This window comes from Delphinus delphis, chromosome 5 (genome assembly GCF_949987515.2).
Source record: "Delphinus delphis chromosome 5, mDelDel1.2, whole genome shotgun sequence".
Lineage (NCBI taxonomy): Eukaryota > Metazoa > Chordata > Mammalia > Artiodactyla > Delphinidae > Delphinus > Delphinus delphis.
In genome coordinates this window covers 125390743-125412824 of record NC_082687.1, presented here as the reverse complement: position 1 = coordinate 125412824, position 22082 = coordinate 125390743, and the positions used below count along the sequence as shown (strand labels likewise).

The window sequence follows — 22082 nt, the reverse complement described above, 5'->3', positions numbered from 1 at the left end:
CTCACAGACTTTGAAAACAAACTTATGGTTTGTTTTCCAAAGGGAAACGATGAGGGGAGGGATAAATTAGGAGGTTGGGATTAACACATACACACTATTGTAGATAAAACAGATAATTAACAAGGACCTACTAGCACCGGGAACTCTACTCAACCTCTATGGGAAAAGAATCTGAAAAAGAATGGATTATATGTATATGTATAACTGAGTCACTTTGCTGTACACCTGAAACTAACACAACATTGTAAATCAACTATATCCCAACATAAAATAAAAAATTTTGAAAGAAAGAAATGGCAAATATTGCCTTCAGTGCCAACTCTGATAAACTTGCAGTAGCTATCAAAGCTGTGATAAGAAAGACTACAAATCTGAATTCAAGAATAATATTAAACAATGCTGGGATTGATTTAGAGATGTCAGTAATGAACAGAGAAGAGGGAAAAAGAGGTACACATGCCATTTATTTATCATTCCTGATCAAGATCAAGATTCTAGATGAAAACTAAATGGGCTTTATTTTTACACAAGTCAGTGCAAATGTATATTTTTTTTCAAAGAAATGTATTTGCATATCTTGTATTCCTCTTGATCACAATATTGATTAACAATAGATTCTTATTTGAGCTTTACAAGAGGAATCCATTTTTAGAACCTGAAGAAGGGTAAATTTAGGTAAATATTGAGTGGAAAATTATCTTTTTTCTTCTTCCATCTCATCTTCCTTCCTCCCTTTTCCCAAGAATGAATAGCTTAGCTTGCATGAATCCATTTCATGTTCCTTCTCATCCTCTTGGTCTGTTCTCAATTCAGCCCTATTGGCACAAATTACCCTGAACATTCCTCATGGAAGCAAGATCTAACCTAGACAAAAAGAAGGGTTAGCAAAGCAGAGGGAGGATGAAGAGAAGAATAAGCAGAGGTAAGAATATGTACAGATGTCTAAAGGCTAGAGAGCTCGGTTCATCTGGAGAACACGTAGTTCAGTACCACGGTTGCCTAGAGAACTACAGTTGACCCTTGAACAACATGCACGTTAGGAGCGCCAACCCTCCCACAGTTAAAAATCTGAGTATTAACTTAAAAGTTGGCCCTCTGTATACACGTTTCCTCCATATCCACAGTTCCTCATCCACAGATTCAAGCAACCATGGATTATGTAGTACTGAAGTATTTACTATGGAAAAAATTCTGCATGTAAGTGGACCCATTCAGTTCAAACTGGTATTGTTGAACAGTCAACTGTAGTAGGAAAAAATGAGACTGAACAGGTGTGTCAGGATGTATCATGAGAGACCTTATTTTTTCTTGTCTCAAGGAATCTTAACTGGTTTGGCTCTAAGCACGTAACAATTTGGGGATGTATATGCACATCCAAGGGAAATCTGTAATGGTAGGGACAAGAGAGAGAAAAATCTGTCTTTCAAATTACATTTGGCCTTTGTACCAGCCCCTAACAGGGTTCCAAACATGATACCCACAAACCTGTGTAGTCCCCTCCTACATTATACCAGGGTTGGTTTGTGTGAACACTATAATATGGCAGAAGTGATGTCACTTTCAAGTGCAGGTTAAGTAAGACACCGAAGCGTTCATCTTGGAAGTTCTCCCCCTTTCTTAGATCATTCACTCTGGGTGAAGTCACATCGTGAAATGCCCTATGGGGAGACCTATGTGCCAAGGTACTGAAGCCTCCTGCCAATATCCAAGTGAATGAGCTTGAAGAAGATCCTCTAGCCTGAGTCAAGTCTTCAGAGACTGCAGCCCTGTCCAATACCTTGACTGCAATCCTATGAGAGAACTGAACCAGAGCCACCCAGCTAAGCTGTTTCTGGAGTCTTGACCCTTAGAAACTATGAACTAATAAATGTTTGTTGTTTTAAGCTTCTGCGTTCTGGGGTAATTTGCTATGCAGCAATAGAAAACTAACACAGTCCTTCTCCCAGTTATCACGTGGTACTTTCACAGTTCAAAATCAGGCTACTTCTGTACTAGTTTTTAGTATTTTTAAAAAATTCCCTCCAAGTGTAAAAATATGAGAAAATATTTGACCTGTAATTTTCTTTTGCATCTTCCCAAGCAAGTTGTCTAAATTCCTCATACATTGTTTTATTGAAGTGATCTCTGAGGAAAAAGGACCAGAAACGAAAGAGGGTATTCATTTCTTGAGACTGGCCAATTCCCAAGTGTTTTCTCTCTGGAAAAAGTCAAAACAGCAGATGTTTTACATAGCGTAAAATAAAGAAAGCTGAAACATATTAATCCCCAATTGGGTTTCTTTTAAACAAAGAACAAATAATCCATTTTCTGACTCACTGCTCAAATTTAAGCATTTGTCAATAGTAACAAGAATATAGTAAGCTTTATTTCCTAATGTGTCTAAGCTACAAAATACATGAATAAAGAATATATATGAACACATTTACTTAAGGCAATTTTAACAAAGGACTATTTTAACCTGATATTAAATGTCACAACTTGAATTTTTTAGAATTATGTTTTAATTTTAAAGATAGCTATATAAAGGAAGGCTCTTACCACTTAGGCATCTTCTACGATACTTGTGGTACACTTGTTGGGTAAAGCCATTTTCCTTCAAAAGTTCGTGAGAAGGATGCTGGAACTTTGGGAATGAATGAGGAGTACATCCATAACTTCCTACTAGTGGTGCACCTCCTGAAGGCGAAGCATTTGAACTGCTGTTTGAGGAGGGGGAAAAAAGCCTTCAAACTGAAATATCAAGAACCAAGTGTTTAAACCAATTTGTACTATTTGTTTACTGAGAATCTGAGCAGTGGAAAAGGCATTAGTCCCTAAAACTCTCCTAAACTAATGATACACGGATCTACATATGAATTGCTATCTATGTTCAACACATGGGTAAATTCAGAAGTTGATAAAGGACATGGTCATAAATTCTCAAACTAAAACAATAAGTAGAAGCAGATAACTGACTAGCTAGCTTACTCTTCTCTTCCAGATACATTATTAATTTAGTTATATTTGTTTTTTTTTCTTATAGTACTGGGGAAATTTTCAATTTTCATGAGTAATTAGGTTAATGATATAAATTGAGTAAGTGGATAAAATCTGGCACAAAGGCAATATTTTCATTATCCTAAGGACATACCTGTAATTCTGTAAATCAATTTCACTTCTGAAATTTCGCCTATATCTATCTTTTCCTTTTCATCTTCACTCTGTTATTCAAATTGAGGCTTTCCTCCTCTTTCACTTGAACTAATTGGTCTCCTTGTTTTTTCAATCTCCCTCCTCTATACTGCCACCAAAATGATCTTCCTAAGACTGCTCTAAATCAGTGGTTCTCAATGTGTGGTCTGTAGATGCTTGGAGGGGTTCCCAAGAACCTTTCAGAAAGTCTGCAAGGTCAAAACTATTTTCACAACAATACTTAGACATTATTTGCTCTCTTCACTGTGTTTACATCTGTACTGATAGTACTAAACAATGGTGTATAAAACTGCTGATGCAAACTGAGTCAGTGGCACCAAACTTTACTTACTAGTGGTTATATTATTCACTGCTATGTACTTGAAAAAAAATGTTTAATGCCAGTTTCACCTTATGAGTTCCTTGATGAAGCAAAAAAAAAAAAGTAACTTTATGAAATCTCAACACTTGAGTACATCTCATTGTGTGTGACAAAATGGGACAGAAGCTTTAGTTTTGCAAAATGAGAACATTCTGGAGATATTTCACAACAACGTGAATATACTTAACACTACTGAACTGTACTCCTAAAAATGGTTAAGGTGATGAATATTTCATGAGTTTTGAATATGAAATGAGTATTTCATTGTGTTTTTTATAACAATTAGGGGGAGAAAAGCACTTTTGTAGCATATCAAAATATGATGGCTGTTGTCATGAACTAAATGTTTGTTGAATTCCTAACCCCCAATGTGACGGTACTAGGATGTAAAATAAGTCATGACACTAGAGCTCTCATGAGTGGGATAAGTGCCCTTATGAGAGGAGACACAAGAGAGCTTCCTTCTTCTCTCTCTGCTCTCTGCCATGTGAGGATACAACAAGATGGCCATCTGCAAACTAGGAAGCAGGCCCTCACCAGATATGGGATCTGTTGGCACCTTAATCTTGGATCTGTGAGAAATAAATATTTGTTGTTTAAGCTCCCCAGCCTATGGCATATTTGTTACAGCAGTACTAACTACAACAGTTGTCTTAAAGCACTCATGCGATAAAATTATGAGCCAAACTGTTTTTTTCATGGAATACCATTTTTAATTAGAAGAATAGCCAACAAATTATGGTTATTCAGACTTTGTTTTGTGTCAGACATTTCCTTGAAAATGAACAAAATGAGTCTGTAGCGTTCAGGAAAAATTCGAGCTTTCATGCAAAAATAAGAATTTTGGAAACTTTGTATTTGTCACTATGAGCCTAGTAATTCCCACTCATACCTAAACACTTACCTAATGAAATCAATGCTGGGTTATTTTTTAGGAGTTTGTGTGTGTTGTAAAATATATATGATATTTGTAATTTTAGCCATTCTTAAGTGTACTACTCATCAGCATTAAATATTCACAATGTTATATAACTATTACCACTACCTCTACCAAAACCTTCTTTATCATTCCCAACAAAAACTCTATCCATTAAATAATGAATAACCCCTTTCCCTCTCCCTGCAGTCCCCAGTAACCTCTATTTTACTTTGTCTTTGACTATTCCAGGTACCTCATATAAGTGGAAACATACTATATTCATCCTTCTCAGTCTGCCTTATATCACTAAGCATGTTCTCAAGGTCCATCCATGTTAAAGCTGAAATCAAAATTTCATTTTTTATATGGTTGAATCATATTCCATTGTATGTATATACCTACTATGTTTATCTAGTCATCTGCTGATGGACTCTAGTGTTGTTTCCACCTTCTGGCTATTATGAATAATGCTGCTATAAACATGGCATAAAAATATCTGTTCAACTCCCTCTTTTCAATTCTTTTGGATATATACCTAGGAGTCAAATAGCTGGGTCATGTGTTAGTTCTGTGTTTTACCATTTTGAGAAAATGCCAAACTGCTTTCTACAATGGCTGCAGCATTTTATATTTCCAAGAGCAATGCACAGGGTTCTAATTTCTCCACATCCACACAAACATTTGCTTTCAGTTTTTTTGATTATACATATCTGTATTAGTCAGCTCAGCTGCCATAACAAGATACCACAGACTGGATGGCTTACACAATAGAAATTTATGTTCTCACAGTTCTGGAGGCTAGAAGTCCAAGATCATAGTGCCAGCAGTGTTGGTTTCTGGGGAGGCCTCTCTTCCTGGCTTACAGAGAACCACCTTCTCATTGTGTCCTCACATGGCCTTTCCTCTGTCTACATGCAGAAACAGAGCGATCTCTGGTGTCTCTTCCTCTTCTTATAAGGTCAGATTAGGGACCCATCGTATGGTTTCATTTAACCTTAATTATCTCCTTAAAGGCCCTATCTCAAATACAGTCAAGCAGGGGGGTTAGGGTTTCAGCATATAATTTCAGAGAGACAATTCAGTCCATAACACCATCCTAATGGGTATGAAGAGATATCTCATTGTGGTTTTTGATTTGCATTTCTCTAATGATTAATGATATTGCACACATTTTCACTGGTTTATTGGCCATTTGCATATCTTCTCTGGAGAAATGTCTATTCAAATCCTTTCCCAATTTTTGAATTGGGTTTTTTGGGAGACTTCTATATATTTGGAATATTAACCCGTTATCAGATACATAATTTGCAAATATTTTCTCCTATTCAGTAGGTTGTCTCTTCACTCTGATAGTTTCCTTTGATACACAAAAGTTCATAATTATGATGAAGTAAAATTTATCAATTTTTCTCTTTTATTGTCTGTGTTTTTGGTGTCATGCTCAAGAAACCACTGTCAAATCTAGGGTCATAAAGATGTTCCCCTACATTTTCTTCTAAGAGTTTTACAGTTTTAGCTGTTAAGTTTACATCTTTGATCCATTTTAATTTTTTGGTATCTGGTATAAAGTATGGATCCCATCCTTTCACACGTTGGATATCCAGTTTTCCCAGCAACATTTGTTAAAAAGATGACCCTCTCCTTCACTGAACAGTCTCAGCACCCTTGTAGAAAATAAACTGACCATATATGACAGATTTTATTTCTAGACTCTCTATTCCATTGGTCTATACATCTGTCCTTATGCCAAGACCATACTGTTTTAATTATTGTAGCCTTGTAGTAACTTTCAAAGTTGGGAAGTGTTGGTCCTCCAATTTTATTTTTCTTTTTAAGGTCATTTGGGCTTTTCAGGGCTCCTTGCAATTCCATATAAATTTGAGGATCAGCTTTTCCATTTTTGTGAAAAAGGGCATTGGAATTTTTGTAGGGATTGTGTTAAATCTATAGATCACTTTCGATTGTAATAATGTCATAACAATGTTAAGTCTTCCTATCCATGAAAATGGATTGTCTTTCCATTTATTTAGGTCTCCTATAATTTTTTCAGCAATGTGTTTTGTAGTTTTCAGTGTATAAGTCTTTCACCTCCTTGGTTAGATTTATTTCTAAGTATTTAATTTTTAGACGCTAGTGTAAATAGAATTGCTTTCTTAATTTCCTTTTCAAATCATTCAATGCTGCATATAGAAACACAAGCTGATTTATATGTATTTTGTACAGTGCAACTTTGCCAAATTTGTTTATTAGCTTCAGTTTCTTTCTTGTTGATTCTTTGTAATTTTCTATTTATGGAATCATATTATTTGTGACTAGAGATAGATTTACCTCTTCCTTTCATATTTGATGTCTTTTCTTTCATTTTCTTCTCTATTAGTTCTGGCTAGGACTTCCAGCACAACAGTGAATACCAATGGCAAAAGCGTGTATCCCTTTCTTGTTCCTGATCTTAGGGGGACAGCTTTCAGTCTTTCACCATTGAGTATAATGCCAGCATGGGTTTCTCATAAATGCTTTTTTCATGTGAGGAATTTTCCCCCTAATCCTAGTTTTCTAAGAGGTTTTAATCATAAAAGTTGGATTTTGTCCTTTCCTATGTCAATTGATATGATTATGTAGTTTTTCCCTTAGTTCTATTAATATGATGTATAATGTTGATTTTCTTGTATTGAACCACTCTTGTACTACTGGGATAAATCCTGCTTGCCATGGTGAATAATCATTTTATTAAGCTATTGGATTTCATTTGTTAATATTTTGTTGAGGACATATGCATCTATATTCATAGGAATACTGGCATATAATTTTATTTTCTTGTGATATCTTTATCTAGTTTTGGTATTAGGGTAATGCAGGCCTCAGAGAATACATATTCCCTTCTCTTCAATTTTTTGAAGGAGTCTGAAGAGAGTTAGTGTTAATTCTTCTTCAACTATTTGGTAGAACTTACTAGTGAAGCAATTTGGTCCAGAACTTTCTTTGTTAGGGATTTTTGATTCCTGATTTGATCTCTTTACTTCTTATAGGTGGGTCGAATCTTCTATTTCTTATTGAATCAGTTTAAGTAATTTATATGTTTCAAGGAATTTATGCATTCCTTCTAGGTTACCTAATTTGTTGATGTATAGTAATTTGTTCATAGTATTCTCTTAGGATCCCTTCTATCTCTATAAGGTCAGTAGTAATGTCTCCATTTTCATTTCTGATTTTAGTTACTTATATCTTCTTTTTTTCCCTTGGCAGTCTAGCTAAAGAAAGGCTCGTCAGTTTGTTGATCTTCTTAAAGAACCAACTTTTGATTTCACTGATTTTCTCTACTGTTCTACTCTTCTCTATATTGTTTATTTTTACTCTAATCTTTAATATTTCTTTCCTTCTGCTATCTTTCTACCTTTGTTTTTAGTTTGCTCTTCCTTTTTGAATTCCTTAAGGTAAAATGTTAGGCTACTGACTTGTGATTTCTCTTCTTTTTAAATGTGATTTCTCTTCTTTTCTCTTCTTTTTAGTTATAATTTTCCTGCACCCCATAAGATGTGGTATGCTGTGTTTCCACTTTCATTCATCTCTAAGTACAGTCATCCCTCAGTATTCATGGAGGATTGGTTACAGAACCCTTCATGGATGCGAAACCCATGGATATGGAGGGCCAACTGTAATTTCCATTGCAATTTCTTCTTTGACCCATGGGGTACTTAAGAATGTGTTGTTTAATTTCCACATATTTGTGAATTTTCGTTTTTCTTCTGTTAGGGATTTCTAACATCATCCTACTGTGGTCAGAGAAGATACGTTGTGTGACATTTCTTTTAAAATCTATTGAAACTTCTGTTACAGCCTAACATATGGTCTATTGTGGAGAATGTCCCACATGTACTTATGAATTTGTATTCTTCTATTGCTGGGTGAAATATTCTATAAATGTCTGTTAGGTCTAATTGGCTTATTATGTTGCTCAAGTCCTCTATTTTGTTAATCATCTTATGTTGAGATGATCTATGCATTACTGAAATCAGGGTATTGAAATCTCCAACTATTCTTGTAGAACTATTTATTTCTCCTCTCAATTCTGTCAGTTTTCGCTTCATATAACTCCCGAGGGGCTGTTATTAGTTACATAAATGTTTATAATGAAACTTCTATTAATATATAATATCCTTAGCTCTTATAATCTTTTTGGATTTAAAGTGTATTTTGTTTGATATTAAAATAGCCACCCCAGCTCTCTTAAATTTGCATCTTTTCACTTTCAATCTATTTGTGTCTTTGAATCTAACATGAGTCTCTTGTAGACAGTATATAGTTGGATCATGTTTTTAATCCATTCTGCCAATCTCTGCCTTCTGATTGGAAAATGCAATCTATTCATATTTAAAGTAATTACTGGTAAGGAAGGACCTGCCATTTTGTTATTACTTTTCTATATGCCTTATAGATTTGCTGTCCCTCCTTTCCTCTCTTATTGCCTAACTTTTGTGTTATTTCTTTTCCTTTTGAATAAAATATTTTGATCCCTTCTCATTTCCTTTTATATATATTCTATAGATATTTTCTTTGTGGTTATCATGAGGATTACACTTAACAAAAACTCTGCTCTTATACACTTCTGTTCCCCACTTTCTGTTACTGATGTCATAAATTACATCTTTATACACTATATACCCAACAACATAGATTAGTAATTTTTTAATGCATTTGTCTTTTAAATAACATATAAAGTAAAAAACGGAGTTACAAATTAAATTACAACAAAACTCTTACTAAAGTTCTTTCTTTCTTCAGATGGCTTCATGTTACTGTCTAGTGTCCATTCATTTCAAACTGAGGACTATCTTTAGCATTTCTTGCTGGGCAGATCTAGTGGTAATGAACTCTTTCAGATTTTTTTTTCTTTTTTTTTTTTTTTGGTATAAAGACTTTATCTTTCAGAGGAGTACTAGGGTTACGGCAAATTGCGTGAAAGGTATAGAGAGCTCCCTCATACCACCTGCATGCCTTGCTCCCCACACAATAGCTCCCCCCACTATCAACATCTAGCACAACTCCCAACAGAGTGGTACATTTGTTACAATTGACAAACCCACACTGACACGTCATAATCACCCGAAGTCCATAGCTACATTAGTGTTCCCTCTTGGTGTTGGACATTCTACGGGTTTGGACAAATGTAAAATGAGATGTAGCCATCATTAGAGTATCATACACAGTATTTTCACCTCCCGAAAAATCCTGTGTTCCACCTGTTCATCTCTTCCTCCCCCCAACCCCTAGAAACAACAACAGGTCTTTTTATCACCTCCATAGTTTTCCTTTTCCAGAATGTCGAATAGTTGAAATTTGTAGCCTTTTCAGATTGGATCCCTTCACTTAGTAATGTGCATTTAAGGTTCCTCCATGTCTCTTCATGGTTTGATAGCTCATTTCTTTTTTCCACTGAATAATATTCCATTTTCTGAATATACCACATTTTATCCATTTGCCTACTGAAGGATGTTCTGGCTGCTGCCAAGTTTTTGCAATTATGAATAAAGCTGTTCTAAACATCCATGAGCAGGTTTTTGTGTGGACATAAGTTTTCAGCTCCTTTGGGTAAGTACCAAGGAGGGTGACTGCTAGATTGTATGGTAAGAGTATGTTTAGTTTTGTTAGAAACTTCCAAACTGTCTTCCAAGGTGGCTGTACCAATTTGCATTCCTACCATCAATGAATGAGAGCTCCTGTTACTTCACATTCTCACCAGCATTTATTAGTGCTGTCAGTGTTCTGCAATTTGGCCACTCTAATAGGTATGTAGTAGAATCTCACCATTGTCTTACTTTGCAATTCCCTGCTGATAATATGATGTGGACTATCTTCATGTGCTTATTTGCCATTTATACATCTTCTTTGGTGAAGTGTCTGTTTGTCTATGGCCCATTTTCTAACCAGGTTTGTTGCTGTTGTTGAGTTTTAAAAGTTCTTTGTATATTTTGCATAATAGTCCTTTATCAGATGTGTCTTTTGTAAATACTTTCTGCCAATCTGGGGCTTGTCTTTCCATCCACTTGACAGTGTCGATCACAGAGCAAAAGTTTTTCATTTTAATGCAGTCCAGCTTATTGATTTCTTCCTTCTCAAATTCTGCTTTTGGTGTTGTATCTAAAAAGTCACCACCCAATCCAAGATCAGGTAGATTTTCTCCTGTTATTTTTATAGATTTATAAAGGAGTTTTATAGTTTTGTGTTTTACGTTTAGGTCTGTGATGCATTTTGAGTTATCTTTTGTGAAGGGTGTAAGATCTATGTCTAGACTTAATTTTTCAATGTGAATGTCCAATTGTGCCAGAACCATTAGTTAAAAAGATTATCTTTGCTCCTTTATCAAAGACCATTTGACTACATTTATGTGGATCTATTTCTATGTGGATTTTTTTATTGAAATTGTATGGAATATGTAGATCAAGTTGGGATGAACAACTGATATGTTGACAGGTTTTTTTTTTACATCTTTATTGGAGTATAATTGCTTCACAATGGTGTGCTAGTTTCTGCTTTATAACAAAGTGAATCAGTTATACATATACATATGTTCCCATATCTCTTCCCTCTTGCATCTCCCTCCCTCCTACCCTCCTTATCCCACCCCTCTAGGTGGTCAAAAAGCACCGAGCTGATCTCCCTGTGCTATGGGGCTGCTTCCCACTAGCTATCTATTTTACGTTTGGTAGTGTGTATATGTCCATGCCACTCTCTCACTTTATCACAGCTTACCATTCCCCCTCCCCATATCCTCAAGTCCATTCTCTAGTAGGTCTGTGTCTTTATTCCTGTCTTACCCCTAGGTTCTTCATGACATTTTTTTTCTAGTTAAATTCCATATATATGTGTTAGCATATGGTATTTGTCTTTCTCTTTCTGACTTACTTCACTCTGTATGACAGACTCTAGGTCCATCCACCTCATTACAAATAGCTCAGTTTTGTTTCTTTATATGGCTGAGTAATATTCCATTGTATATATGTGTCACATCTTCTTTATCCATTCATCTGATGATGGACACTTAGGTTGTTTCCAACTCCGGGCTACTGTACATAGAGCTGCAATGAACATTTTGGTACATGATTCTTTTTGAATTATGGTTTTCTCAGGGTATAAGCCCAGTAGTGGGATTGCTGGGTCATATGGTAGTTCTACTTGTAGTTTTTTAAGGAACATCCATACTGTTCTCCATAGTGGCTGTACCAATTCACATTCCCACAAGCAGTGCAAGAGTGCTCCCTTTTCTCCACACCCTCTCCAGCATTTATTGTTTCTAGATTTTTTGATGATGGCCATTCTGACTGGTGTGAGATGATATCTCATTGTAGTTTTGATTTGCATTTCTCTAATGATTAAAAATGTCAAGAATTCTTTCATGTGTTTGTTGGCAGTCTGTATATCTTTGTTGGAGAAATGTCTGTTTAGGTCTTCCGCCAATTTTTGGATTGGGTTGTTTGTTTTTTTGTTATTGAGCTGCATGAGCTGCTTGTAAATTTTGGAGATTAAACCTTTGTCAGTTGCTTCATTTGCAAATATTTTCTCCCATTGTGAGGGTTGTCCTTTGGTCTTGTTTATGTTTTTCTTTGCTGTGCAAAAGCTTTTAAGTTTTGTTAGGTCCCATTTGTTTATTTTTGTTTTTATTTCCATTTCCTGGGAGGTGGGTGAAAAAGGATCTTGCTGTAATTTATGTCATAGAGTGTTCTGCCTATGTTTTCCTCTAAGAGTTTGATAGTTTCTGGCCTTACATTTAGGTCTTTAATCCATTTTGAGCTTATTTTTGTGCATGGTGTTAGGGAGTGATCCAATCTCATACTTTTACATGTAGCTGTCCAGTTTTCCCAGCACCACTTATTGAAGAGGCTGTCCTTTCTCCACTGTACATTCCTGCCTAATTTATCACAGATAAAGTGGTCATATGTGCGTGGGTTTATCTCTGAGCTTTCTATTCTGTTCTATTGATATATATTTCTGTTTTTGTGCCAGTACCATACTGTCTTGATTACTGTAGCTTTGTAGTATAGTCTGAAGACAGGGAGCCTGATTCCTCCAGCTCCGTTTTTCATTCTCAAGATTGCTTTGGCTATTCGGGGTCTTTTGGGTTTCCATACAAATTGTGAAATTTTTTGTTCTAGTTCTGTGAAAAATGCCAGTGGTAGTTTGACAGGGATTGCATTGAATCTGTAGATTGCTTTGGGTAGTAGAGTCATTTTCACAATGTTGATTCTTCCAATCTAAGAACATGGTATATCTATGTGTATCATCCTTCATCTATTTGTTCATCTTCATCTTCATCTATTTGTATCATCCTTAATTTCTTTCATCAGTGTCTTATAATTTTCTGCACACAGGTCATCTATTTGTATCATCCTTAATTTCTTTCATCAGTGTCTTATAATTTTCTGCACACAGGTCTTTTGTCTCCTTAGGTAGGTTTATTCCTAGATATTGTATTCTTTTTGTTGCAATGGTAAATGGGAGTGTTTTCTTGATTTCACTTTCAGATTTTTCATCATTAGTGTATAGGAATGCCAGAGATTTCTGTGCATTAATTTTGTATCCTGCTACTTTACCAAATTCATTGATTAGCTCTAGTAGTTTTCTGGTAGCATCTTTAGGATTCTCTATGTATAGTATCATGTCACCTGCAAACAGTGACAGCTTTCCTTCTTCTTTTCCAATTTGGATTCCTTTTATTTCCTTTTCTTCTCTGATTGCTCCGGCTAAAACTTCCAAAACTATGTTGAATAAGAGTGGTGAGAGTAGGCAACCTTGTCTTGTTCCTGATCTTAGTGGAAATGCTTTCAGTGTTTCACCATTGAGGATGATGTTGGCTGTGGGTTTGTCATACATGGCCTTTTTATGTTGAGGAAAGTTCCCTCTATGCCTGCTTTCTACAGGGTTTTTACCATAAATGGGTGTTGAATTTTGTCAAAAGCTTTCTCTTCATCTATTGAGATGATCATATGGTTTTTCTCCTTCAATTTGTTAATATGGTGTATCACGTTGATTGATTTGCGTATATTGAAGAATCCTTGCATTCCTGGAATAAACCCCACTTGATTATGGTGTATGATCCTTTTAATGTTCTGTTGGATTCTGTTTGCTAGAATTTTGTTGAGGATTTTTGCATCTATGTTCATCAGTGATATTGGCCTGTAGTTTTCTTTCTTTGTGACATCCTTGTCTGGTTTTGGTATCAAGGTGATGGTGGCCTCGTAGAAGGAGTTTGGGAGTGTTCCTCCCTCTGCTATATTTTGGAAGAGTTTGAGAAGGATAGGTGTTAGCTCTTCTCTAAAAGTTTGATAGAATTTGCCTGTGAAGCCATCTGGTCCCAGGCTTTTGTTTGTTGGAAAATTTTTAATCACAGTTTCAATTTCAGTGCTTGTGATTGGTCTGTTCATATTTTCTATTTCTTCCTGAATCAGTCTTGGCAGGTTGTGCTTTTCTAAAAATTTTTCCATTTCTTCCAGGTTGTCCATTTTCTTGGCATAGAGTTGCTTGTAGTAATCTCTCATGATCTTCTGTATTTCTGCAATGTCAGTTGTTACTTCTCCTTTTACATTTCTAATTCTATTGATTTGAGTCTTCACCCTTTTTTTCTTGATGAGTCTGGCTAATGTTTTATCAATTTTGTTTACCTTCTCAAAGAACCAGCTTTTAGTTTTATTGATCTTTGCTATCGTTTCCTTCATTTCTTTTTTACTTACTTCTGGTCTGATCTTTATGATTTCTTTCCTTCTGCTAACTTTGGTGGTTTTTTGTTCTTGTTTCTCTAATTGCTTTAGGTGCAAGGTTAGGTTGTTTATTCGAGATGTATCCTGTTTCTTAAGGTAGGACTGTACTGCTATAAACTTCCCTCTTAGAACTACTTTTGCTGCATCCCATAGGTTTTGGGTCATCGTGTTTCCATTGTCATTTGATTCTAGGTATTTTTTGATTTCCTCTTTGATTTCTTCAGTGATCACTTCGTTATTAAATAGTGTATAGTTTAGCCTCTATGTGTTTGTATTTTTTACAGATCTTTTCCTGTAATTGATGTCTAGTCTCGTAGCATTGTGGTCGGAAAAAATACTTGATCCAATTTCAATTTTCTTAAATTTACCAAGGCTTGATTTGTGACCCAAGATATGATCTATCCTGCAGAATGTTCCATGAGCACTTGAGAAAAATGTGTATTCTGTTGTTTTTGGATGGAATGTCCTGTAAATATCAATTAAGTCCATCTTGTTCAATGTATCACTTAAAGCTTGTATTTCCTTATTTATTTTCTGTCTGGATGATATGTCCATTGGTATAAGTGGGGTGTTAAAGTTCCCCACTATTATTGTTTTTCTGTCGATTTCCCCTTTTATGGCTATTAGCATTTGCCTTATGTATTAAGGTGCTCCTATGTTGGGTGCATAAATATTTACAATTGTTATATCTTATTCTTGGATCGATCCCTTGATCATTAGGTAGTGTCCTTCTTTGTCTCTTCTAATAGTCTTTATTTTAAAGTCTATTTTGTCTGATATGAGAATTGCTACTCCAGCTTTCTTTTGGTTTCCATTTGCATGGAATATCTTTTTTTTTTTTTTTTTTTTGCTTAGGCCTCTCTCTGCTGTGGCCTCTCCCGTTGTGGAGCACAGGCTCCGGACGCGCAGGCTCAGTGACCATGGCTCACGGGCCCAGTCGCTCGGCGGCATGTGGGATCTTCGTGGACCGGGGCACAAACCCGCGTCCCCTGCATCGGCAAGCTGATTCCCAACCACTGCGCCACCAGGGAAGTCCTGCATGGAATATCTTTTTCCACCCCCTCACTTTCAGTCTGTATGTGTCTCTACGTCTGAAGTGGCTCTCTTGTAGACAGCATATATATGTGTCTTGTTTTTGTATCCATTCAGACAGTCTGTGTCTTTTGGTGGGAGCATTTAGTCCATTTACATGTAAGGTAATTATCGATATGTATGTTCCTATTCCCATTTTCTTAATTGTTTTGGGTTTGGTATTGTAGGTCTTTTCCTTCTCTTGTGTTTCTTGCCTAGAGAAGGTCCTTTAGCAGTTGTTGTAAAGCTGGTTTGGTGGTGCTGAACTCTCTCAGCTTTTGCTTGTCTGTAAAGGTTTTAATTTCTCCATCAAATCTGAATGAGATCCTTACTGGGTAGAGTAATCTTGGTTGTAGGTTTTTCTCCTTCATCACTTTAAATATGTCCTGCCAGTCCCTTCTGGCTTGTAGAGTTTCTGCTGAAAGATCAGCTGTTAACCTTATGGGGATTCCCTTGTGTGTTATTTGCTGTTTCTCCCTTGCTGCTTTTAATATGTTTTCTTTGTATTTAATTTTTGACAGTTTGATTAATATGTCTTGGCATGTTTCTCCTTGGATTTATCCTGTGTGGGACTCTCTGTGCTTCCTGGACTTGATTAACTATTTCCTTTCCCATACTAGGGAAGTTTTCAACTATAATCTCTTCAAATATTTTCTCAGTCCCTTTCTTTTTCTCTTCTTATCCTGGAACCCCTATAATTAGAATGTTGGTGTGTTTAATGGTGTCCCAGAGGTCTCTGAGACTGTCCTCAGTTCTTTTCATTCTTTTTTCTTTACTCTGCTCTGCAGTAGTTATTTCCACTATTTTATCTTCCAGGTCACTTATCCGTTTTTCTGCCTCAGTTATTCTGCTATTGATCCCATCTACAGTATTTTTAATTTCATTTATTGTGTTGTTCATCGTTGCTTGTTTCATCTTTAGTTATTCTAGGTCCCTGTTAAATGTTTCTTGCATTTTCTCTATTTCCAAGATTTTGGATCATGTTTACTATCATTATTCTGAATTCTTTTTCAGGTAGACTGCCTATTTCCTCTTCATTTGTTAGGTCTGGTGGGTTTTATCTTGCTCCTTCATCTGCTGTGTGTTTTTCTGCCTTCTCATTTTGCTTATCTTACTGTGTTTGGGGTCTCCTTTTTGCAGGCTGCAGGTTCGTATTTCCCGTTGTTTTTGGTGTCTGTCCCCAGTGGCTAAGGTTGGTTCAGTGGGTTGTGAAGGCTTCCTGGTGGAGGGGACTAGGGCCTGTGTTCTGGTGGATGAGGCTGGATCTTGTCTTTCTAGTGGGCAGGTCCACGTCTGGAGGTGTTTTTGGGGGTGTCTGTGGACTTATTATGATTTTAGGCAGCCTCTCTGCTAATGGGTGGGGTTGTGTTCCTGTCTTGCTAGTTGTTTGGCATAGGGTGTCCAGCACTGTAGCTTGCTGGTCGTTGAGTGAAGCTGGGTGCTGGTGTTAAGATGGAGATCTTTGGAAGATTTTCACTGTTTGATATTATGTGGAGCTGGGAGGTCTCTTGTGGACCAGTGTCCTGAAGTTGGCTCTCCCAACTCAGAGGCACAGCACTGACTCCTGGCTGCAGCAACAAGAGCCTTTCATCCACATGGCTCAGAATAAAAGGGAGAAAAAGTAGAAAGAAAGAAGAAAGAAAGAAAGAAAGGAAGGAAGGAAGGAACGAAGGAAGGAAGAAAGGAGGGAGGGAGGGAGGGAAGGAAGGATGGAAGGAAGGAGGGAGGGAGGGAGGGAAGGAAGAAAGAAAGAAAAGAAAGAAAGAAAGAGGGCAAGATAAAATAAAATAAAGTTATTAAAAGAAAAATTATTAAGAAAAATTTTTTTAAAGAAAAAAAAAAGACAGATAGAACCCTAGGACAAACTGTTGACAGCAAAGTTATACAGACAAAATCTCACACAGAAGCATACATATATACACTCACAAAAAGAGCAAAAGGGGAAAAAATAATAAATCTTGCTCTCAAAGTTCACCTCCTCAATTTGGGATGATTCGTAGTCTATTCTTGTATTCCATAGATGTAGGGTACATCAAGTTGATTATGGAGCTTTAATCCGCAGCTTCTGAGACTGCTGGGAATGATTTCCCTTTCTCTTCTTTGTTCGCACAGCTCCTGGGGCTCAGCTTTGGATTTGGCCCCGCCTCTGCGTGTAGGTTGCGGGAGGCCGTCTGTTCTTCGCTCACGCAGGACGGGGCTAAAGGAGCAGCTGCTTCGGGGACTCTGGCTCAATCAGGGCGGCGGGAGGGAGGGGTGCAGATGCGGGGTGAGCCTGCGGTGGCAGAGGCCAGCAGGACGTTGCACCAGCCTGAGGCGTGCCGTGCATCCTCCCGGGTAAGTTGTCCCTGGATCCCGGGACCCTGGCAGTGGCGGGCTGCACAGGCTCCCCGGAAGGGAGGTGTGGATAGTGACCTGTGCTCACACACAGGCTTCTTGGTGGCGGCAGCAGCAGCCTTAGTATCTCATGTCCATCTCTGGGGTCCACGCTGTTAGCTGCGGCTCGCGCCCGATCTTGAGAGTATTGAGACTTCTACCCATAAACATGGAGTTTATCTCCATTTATTTAGTTTTTTTATTCCTTTCATCAGAGTTTTGCAGTTTTCCTCATAAAGATCTTGTACATATTTTGTTAGATTTATACCTATTTCTTTTGGGGGGGTGATAATGTAAATAGTATTTTGTTCTTTTAAAACATTTTATTTATTTACTTATTTTTGGCTGCATTGGGTCTTCATTGCTGTGCGTGGGCTTTCTCTAGTTGCGGCAAGCAGGTGCTACTCTGTTGCGGTGCGTGGGCTTCTTATTGCAGTGGCTTCTCTTTGTTGCAGAGCATGGCTCTAGGGGAGCAGGCTTCAGTAGTTGTGGCACATGGGCTCAGTAGTTGTGGCATGCAGGCTCAGTAGTTATGGCTCATGGGCTGTAGAGCACAGGCTCAGTAGTTGTGGCACACAGGCTTAGTTGCTCCATGGCATGTGGGATCTTCCCAGACCAGGGCTTGAACCTGTGTCCCCTGCAATGGCAGGCAGATTCTTAACCACTATGCCACCAGGGAAGTCCAACAGTAGTTTGATTAATTAATTTCAAATTCTACTAGTTCATTGTTGTTATATAGGGACGTGATTGACTTTTGTATATTAACCATATATCCTGAAACCTTGATGTAATTGCTTATTAGTTCCAAGAGATTTGTTAATTATTTATGACTTTTTACATATACAATCTTGTCATCTGTGAACAAAGACAGTTTTATTTCTTCTTTCTAGTTCAATATATCTTTTGTTTCCTTTTCTTTTCCCTCAGACTTTATCTCTGAATGTCTCCCTCAATTTTGAAGGGCAGTTTTGTCAGATAAGGAATTCTCAGTGGATGGGGATTTTTCCCCCCAGCACTTTGAATATATCAGTCTACTGGCTTCTGGCCTCTGAGAAACTGCCTGATACATTTACTAAGGACTTCTTGTATGTGATGAGTCTCTTCTCTCCTGCTGCTTTCAGGATTCTCTCTTTGTCTTTGGTTTTCAACAGTTTAATTAGTGTCTTAATGTGAGTCTCTTTGGGTTTATCCTACTTCAAGTTCATTAAGCTTATTAGATTTGTAGATTCATGTATTTCATCAAATTGGGAGCCAGTATTCTTTCAAATATTCTTCCTGCCCCCTTTTTCCTCTTTTCCTTCTGAGATTCCCACAATGTGTGTATTGGGCTAGTTCATGTGTCCTACAGATCCCTTAGACACTACTAGTTTTTTCTTCTTTCTTTTTGTTCCTCAGACTTGATAATTCAAATTGTTCCATCTTTAAGTCTACTGATTCTTTCCTCTTTCTTCCGTTTGATGAAATCTGCTTTTGAACCTTCTGGTGTATTTTTCATTTTAGTTATTGTATTTTCAGCTCCAGAATTCCTTTCTGATTCCTTTGTATAATTTCTATCTCTATTGATAATCTTGTTTTCTTCATACATTGTTTTGCTATCTTTGTCTATATCTTCCTTTATTTAGCTCTTTGAGTATCCTTAAAACAGCTGTTTTAAAGACTTCATTTTGAAAGAATGGAACCCAGGCTTCATCAGGTGCATTTTCTGTCAATTAATTTTGTTCCTTCAAATGGCCCATACTTTCTTATTTCTTTGTAAGCCTTGTGATTTTTTTGTTGAACAATGAAGATTTGAATCTTATAAAGTGGTAACTCTGGAAATCAAATTCTCCCTCTTCCCCAGGGTTTGCTGTTTTTTTCCAGCTATTGTAGGCTGCTTCTGTGCTGGGATAAGCCTGAGGTAAAAGCTTAAAGTCCCCTTAGGTTTTTTTCCACATTTTTCCTTGGGCATGGGTGGTAATTTTCTAAATTTCCCTCATTAGTGGTTGTTTTGGGGAAAAAAAAAAAAGACATTCAGACAGTGGGGATGAAACAAAGGCTACCAGACTCTGTGTCTGAACCTTATTGACCAGAGGCAGTTAGCAGTCAACACAGAACTCCAATATTTGGAGGACAAGGTCCTTATTGCCTACATTGGATCCAGCAAGCCACACCAGAGGTGTGGGTTGCCATCTTCCCAAATGCCTGTCACAGGGCTGGGGCAGTGGGAGATGGCCACTACTACACCAAAGGCTGACATCAACGAATATTAACAATTTACCAGACACGCTTTCCCCTGGAAGCTTTAAGTGTTCAGATAGACTGTAGAGTTCCAAAATAGTCAATGCAGACAGTTTCTGCTGATACAGTTGTTGTCCAAGTGGTGAGACAGATTCCTGTTCCTTCCCATTCTGCCATCTTCCTGACATTACTCTCCTTAGTGGTTATTTTTTTAATGTAATTTTTTTATTGTATTCTGACGTGTCATCATTTAAAAGTCCGCATAACTCAGTTAATCAGTTTTTCCAAATGACCAATTCATGTTACAAATGCATGCATAGACAAAAAGAGCCATTCAAATTGGAAGAAGTCCAATGGCTTTTAATGTAACAGAGTATGAAAAATTCACTGAGTAGAAGGTGGTCACTTATATATGGTTTAGATTCTACACTGCAACTAACTTTTAAAAAATTACCACTTGTTCAGCTTTGGTATAATATCAAAGAAGAATACCTAAAATTATCTGAAAAGGCTATTAAAATATTCCTCCCTTTCTTGGATTTTATTCCTCTACAACAACAATAAAATAACAAATTATAAGATTGAATATAGAAACATATGAGAATCCAGTTATCTCATATAAAGCAAAAACATTAAACAAATATGCAAAACTTTAAAACAATGCCACTCTATTCAGGAATTTTTTTGTTTTGAGAAATGTAATTATATTTCATAAAAATATGTCATTTATGTTAATATGTAATATGTTTATTATTTTAAATGAATAAATATTTAATTGTTTTCAGTTTTACTTTTAAACTCAATTCAGTTTAATTTTTTATTTTTAAATTATATAACTCCCATGAACAAAAGCTCTATGAGGTCCTCAATAACTAAAAGGATAAAGAGGTCCTTAGACAAAAAAGTTTGAAAATTATTTCACTAAACCGTATCACTTTTGATGCTTAAAATTCATTACAAACAGAATGAGCCGTGGATCTGAATTCATACCTAGATCCATCATAGAATTCTATGCTCATTGAAAATATCTTTCAAAATGAAAAAAAAGAAACCTTTTCCTGAGAAACAAAAGCTAACAGAATTCATTGCCAACAGACCCACGCAAGAAATGAAGAGCATTGTAAATGGTAAAAATGAGAATACATTTAAAATTCCTTTTTTTCATGTTAATTGTTTTAAAAGATAATTGTCTAAAGAAAAATAATAATAAAATATAGCAGAAAGGACAGTAGGAAAAGGAACTTTACTGCAGTACCGTTCTTATCCTATATGTGTAATGATATATTACTTGAAAATAGATTATATTTTAAAACGTATATTATAAACCCTAGAAGACCAGTAAAAAATAAGAGATACAACAAGAAGACAATAGTAGAGATAAAATAGAATCATTACAAAAACTAAGCTGATCCAAAAGAAAGTAGGAGAAAAGAACAAAGAACAGATGAGAGAAACAGACTTTAAGACACTACCAGCACTGACATTAATGTAGATGGTCAAAGATATGACTGCTTACAGTGGGGGAGGCAGGGTATGCAGAGGGTACGGGGAGCTCTGTGTACCTCCCACTCAAGTCTGCTGTGTAGCTGCAACTCCTCTAAAAGACAAGCTGGCGAACAAAATCCACCCCTCATTATTGTAACTACATACTTGCCTGTCATCTCTGAATTAAGCTCCAGAAAGGCAGGGACTGTACCTGCCTTGTTCCCTGCTACATATCAGTGCAACATTTTTCACCATTATCTACTGATCTCTAAATATACTGCTCTGATAAAAATAAATAAATAAAAGAAAAAAACTCTCAAAATGACTTAGAATACAAAATAACTATTCGTATACAATAGGTGTGCAAGAAGAACATATACACAGTTTATCTTTTAAGGAAAATATATCTAATGAGAACAAAATGTGAAAGAAACAAATTAACATCCCTGCAAAGACATACTTGGAGATTTTCAGATCATGATACACTCTCTAGCTTTTCTTTGAATGAAACTAACTAATCCTTACCTTAACCAGTCAAAAAATACTTTTTCCTAAAGTTCATTTTCCAATTAGAAAGCTGATTAGATAATTATTCTGAAAATATTTATACAAACACAAGATAGGTTAGGTTTTCACTGAGGTAAATAATACTCTTTCTTTTTTAAATTAAAAACTAAAAGACAAACCACTTACTGCTAATAACTAGCTAATCTAA

The 22082-nt window shown here is 36.5% G+C and overlaps 1 protein-coding gene across 3 annotated transcripts in view; it reads right to left on the bottom strand.

The window, feature by feature from the left end:
• The window catches only part of LARP1B (La ribonucleoprotein 1B), a 130106-nt gene that overhangs the window by 8516 nt on the left and 99508 nt on the right, over nt 1–22082 (bottom strand). For all 3 annotated transcript variants that reach the window (XM_060012968.1, XM_060012969.1, XM_060012970.1), the window contains 2 exons: nt 2539–2699; nt 2053–2197 (listed from right to left, as the gene is read on the bottom strand). In XM_060012968.1, coding sequence (XP_059868951.1) covers nt 2053–2197; nt 2539–2699 — 306 coding nt within the window. The remainder of the gene's footprint in view (nt 1–2052; nt 2198–2538; nt 2700–22082) is intronic.